At 48.5% G+C, this 4,756-nt stretch overlaps 1 protein-coding gene across 1 annotated transcript; it reads left to right on the top strand.

The window, feature by feature from the left end:
• Positions 1–4,093: 4,093 nt before the first annotated feature.
• On the top strand, positions 4,094–4,356 carry LOC136165402 (small ribosomal subunit protein uS14-like). Its single transcript, XM_065931805.1, has one exon. It carries the CDS (start codon positions 4,103–4,105, stop codon positions 4,271–4,273), a length of 171 nt encoding a protein of 56 aa, XP_065787877.1. The 5' UTR covers positions 4,094–4,102; the 3' UTR covers positions 4,274–4,356.
• Positions 4,357–4,756: the final 400 nt, after the last annotated feature.

The following is a 4,756-nucleotide window of genomic DNA, read 5'->3' as shown; positions in this document are numbered from 1 at the left end:
GGTGGCTGGGTTAAGAACCTCACAAGGGGATATAGTGAGGCCTGGATTTTCCATCAGCACTCCTTGATATCTGAGGATTCTTTGATCAGACATCCATAAATGCCCTCTCCCATTTAGGGGTTGTTTCACTTGGTGGCTGGTAAAAATAGTTAGCTTGCCCCCAGAGGAGAATTTTAAAGCATCTTCTATCATGACTGCAATAGCTGCAAGATTTCAAAGACAGAGGGGCCCAGCCTCAGGCGGTTGGGTCGAGCCTCTTGGATAACTAAGCTACAGGCTGGGGCTCAGATCCCAACCTTTGAGTTAACACTCCCAAGGCTATTCCCTCTCTTTCATGGACATAAAGTTGGAATGCTTTTTCTGGATCTGGCAACCTCAAGGCAGGTGCCTGAGTTAAGGCCTGTTTTAGTGTAGCCTCTGCCTTCTTTTGAGGAGCTCCCCACATCAGTGGGATTGAATCATACTGTCCGTTTAAGCTTTCATATAAGGGCTGGGCAATTAGACCATAGTTGGGTATCCAGATTCTACAATACCCAGTTAGCCCCAGGAAAGCTCTCAATTGTTTTCGAGTCGTGGGGGAGGGCAACTGGAGGATTCCTTGTACTCGACCAGAGGACAGCCTCCTGGACCCGTGTGTAACCTGAACTCCCAGGTAAGTGACCTTTGTCTCGACCATCTGTGCCTTAGCACGGGAGACTTTATATCTCCTTTCTGCCAAAAAGTTTAGAACCTGAATTTCATGTTGTTGGGCATTTTTCTCATCTAGAGAGCAGATTAGTAGGTCATCCACATATTGTAATATTTTCCCATTAGGTCCCAAGTCCAGATCTAGGAGATCCCGGCTAAGGGCCTGTCCAAACAAGTGGGGGCTGTCTCTGAACCCCTGAGGTAATACTGTCCAAGTCATCTGTTGGTGTTTTTCTCCTGGGGCCTCCCACTCAAAGGCAAAAAGATATTGGGATTCCTTAGCCAGTGGTATGCAAAAAAATGCATCTTTGAGATCCAAGACTGTAAACCACTTGGCACTGGGTGGGATTTCTCCCAAGATTACATAGGGATTGAGTACTATGAAATGGAGGGGGACTAGAGTTTCATTTATGATCCGGAGATCTTGAACCATTCACCAGGTTCCGTCCTTTTTCTTTACTGAGAGGATTGGGATGTTACATGGTGAATTGGTGGGGACCAATTGTCCACAAGCAAGGAATTTATTTATTAAAGGCTGTAGTCTCTCCAAAGTCTCTCTTCTGAGGGGATATTGTTTTCCATTAGGAAACTGAGTGGGATCTTGGAGAACAATGATGACCGGTTCAGCTTGGTGGGCTTGTCCAAGAATCCCCTTGTCCCACCCCTGGGGGTTAATTTTGTCCTCCTTTAGTTTTTGATCCCTCTCTATTGGAGAGGGAGTAATGGGTTCTTCAGTAGTAACCAGGAGCTGTAGAGCTCTAGGGGCTGAAAAGCTTCCCATCACAAGGGTGGTCCCCGGTTTAGTGAGTATATCTCTTCCCAATAAGGGAGTAGGACACTCAGAGACCATCAGAAACTGGTGGGAAAATATTTGTCCATCCCAGCAACAAAGAAGTGCTTGGGTGAATCTTTTAGTAGTTGTTTTTCCTGTAGCACCCAAAATGGTACAGGTTTAGGAGGAGAAGGCCCCGGAGTAGGAGATCAAGGCAGAGTAGGTAGCCCCTGTGTCAACCAAGAAATTCTCAGGCCTAACTGCCACACCCAGTTGCACCCTTGGCTCCAGCCCCATGATGATTATCTGTGACAGGCGGGCTGGCTGGAGCGGGCCGCTTCAGTTCTGTTGAACCATCGTGAGGGAAGGCTTGGCCCTTGACCTTGAGGCTCTTGGGTCCCCAGGGCAGAGTGCTTCCCAATGTCCCAGTTGATGGCATTTGTGGCAAGCTGCTTTAGGAGACTTGTCAGGGTTTGGACACTCTTAGGCCAATGCCCCGCCTGTCTACAGATTAGGCATTTGCCTCGTGCCTTGTCCTTCAAGGACTCGAGGTGTGCCATAGGGCTTCCCTGGAGGGCGGCCAGCATCTGGGCATGCCTTGTCGCTTTCCTTCTCTCCCTCTCCTGGGCCTTGGCCTCCTTCTCCTGTTCTCTGTTATAAAAGGTATTGGGGGCTGTCTGGACCATCTCATCTAAAGAGGTAGCAGGATCCTGCTGCCATAACTGTTGTAGCTTTACTCTGATGTCTGATGCACATTGGGACAGGAATTTGTCCTTTAAAATCACCTGTCCCTGGTAAGAGTCTAAGTTCAGATTGGTAAACTTTTGGAGGGCCTCTTTTAGCCTTTCCGGTAAGGCAATGGGGTTCTCATTGGGCTCCTGAGTTATTGCTGAGTTTGGGCACAGTCCCACAAGTAATAGGCCTCCTTCTGTTTCCATGGGTGGACTTCCTTAGGGGTGAGTCTTTCTGAAGCTTATCCTACCCAGTACTGCGGCAACCTGAGAGCCAGGCATCCCCGGGTCAGGGTGCAGATCCCCAGGCAGGCTGAGGAGTGACAGCCTCCTGAAGATCGAATCCTTGGGCAGGTCGAGGAGTGACAGCCTCCCAAGAATTGGTTCCCCAAGCAGGTTGAGGCGTGACAACCTTTCGAGGGCCAGATCCCTAAGCAGGTCAGGGCAGTTGACCTCCTGGGACCCCCGGACTGCAGTTGGGCACCCCCAAGGTCTCCAGGGTGACCAGTGCTGGGTAGGTTAAGAGGTTGTAATCTTAACTCATTGCTGGTTTGTCCACCGTGAATGGGAATAGATATCATTATGTAAAGCAATCCAAGCTTGTGCCCTGAGACTGGGAAACAGTGAAACAGTCATAAGCCTTATCCTCTTGCTCTAAAGGATTGTAAGTCACTGATTTCCTCCCCTAGTCCTCCATAAGAGCAGGTTAGGGTGTCTCCAATGGTAAACATTTCATTGTCATAGAACCACTTTAGGTAATAACAGAAGTAATGACAAAGAGTGGGTTATCTGGCCCTGTTAGGGACATTAAGGTATTTTAATAATAGGCTGGGTGGAGAAACGTTGCCTACAAGGAGGCAGGGTCCTAATTGTAGGAGTTAGTAATTGGCTCAAGAACAAATTTGTTAAGAGGCCACAGACCAGATATTCCATAAAAGGGGAGTGGAGATTTGATCCACAAGTATGTTTGTAACTTTAGGAGAAGGGTGGTAAGAGTTTGGGCCCAAACGGCCTGCAGGGCTAACTTCCAAAGTGGAAAATATTATCCCTGGAAGCCCAGTTGCCCTTGAAGGGATGCCAGCAGATGGACTTCTAGCAGGCACTGTGTGCCTGTCGCCCGCCCTAGCGGGTTCACTGAGAGATGCTGGTGCTGCACATGTTGTAGGAAACATGGAAGATGAAGAGCTGAATATCTAGAGGGGTTGGATATTATACAGTACTTCCCTCCCATGGGCCAGCAATTTTCTGGTTGTCCCTCCAGAAGATTGTAGAGGCAACATTGTGGGCCTGGACGGGGCTCAGGAAAAGAGCATGAAACAGGAGGGAAGGGGGCAGAGTACAACCTTTGAAAGAATGACAGCACGGGAGCATAACATAACTCAATTAAAATCAATTATGTCCAAGATGACAAGTCAAATTTAAGTAAACCTTAATGCCCAATCTATAAGCCAAAAGACACACCCTGAGGTGGCAGGACAGCTCCAAGTCACTGTCAAAAGACTGAGGAGTGAGTGGTTCCCCAATGATTGGGATGAGTGGGATCCTCCCACTCATTAGCATATGGATTCACCCCGAAAAACCTAGCCAGGCCCCATTCCATGTCCAGAGCCCTCTGCAATGGCCCACACCCTGCGGAGTGCGCGTCTCTCTGAATCCTAACAAATCCACCTCTTACCTATCGCTTTGTCTCTCACTGAATTTTTGCAATGAGACATCAGAGCCTGAGCTTCATTAGGTCCTGAAGCCGGGCATCCTGGGTTTTGGCTGGGCTCGAGTCCCGGGAGAGAGAGCTGAAGGACAGGAGGAAAAAGCAGTGGGAAAAACGTGCCAAGGAATCCCATTCATAGCCTGCTGGAAAATCTGCTAAAGACCTGACTTTTGCCTTTTACCTCGTTGCAGCCGAGAAAGCAACATGGGTCACCAGCAGCTCTACTGGAGCCATCCGAGAAAATTCGGCCAGGGTTCTTGCTCTTGCCGGGTCTGCTCAAACCGGCATGGTCTGATCCAGAAATATGGCCTCAATATGTGCCGCCAGTGTTTCCGCCAGTATGCTAAGGACATCGGCTTCATTAAGTTGGACTAACTGAACTTCCTTAGATGGCTCATCCAGCACATCAAATTTAGGCGGAAATAATACTAGCTCTTTGTATATAAAATAAAAGTTTTCAAAACTTCAAAAAAAAAAAAAAAAAAAAAAAAAAGACCTGACTTTTGCTCACAGTTTTCATTGGCCTGATCCTTGGCACAAAGAAGATTAAGGACAGAGAACCCCCATCGGCTTGGGTAACAGCTACTGGGGCTCAGCAGATAGAACCTTTGGGACATGCTGAGGAGTGACCTCTCCAGAGTCCCTCAGTTGCGCCCATTGCCACCCGCCTGTTCGTGGAGGGCTCGAGGAAACAAGAAATGAGAGATTGTAAAGGAATTAAGATTTCGTTAGGCATATGTCCCACCAGCCATAGGAGCGAGGACCTCCTACCTTAACCGGAGGTCTTCTGGAATCTGAGACTGAGTCGCGTGAGCTTTCTGCTGAGTTCGTTTTTCGCTGTCCCGGTTTCCCGTACAA

This window comes from Muntiacus reevesi, chromosome 1 (assembly GCF_963930625.1).
Source record: "Muntiacus reevesi chromosome 1, mMunRee1.1, whole genome shotgun sequence".
NCBI lineage: Eukaryota > Metazoa > Chordata > Mammalia > Artiodactyla > Cervidae > Muntiacus > Muntiacus reevesi.
This window is presented reverse-complemented; position numbering and strand designations above follow the sequence as displayed.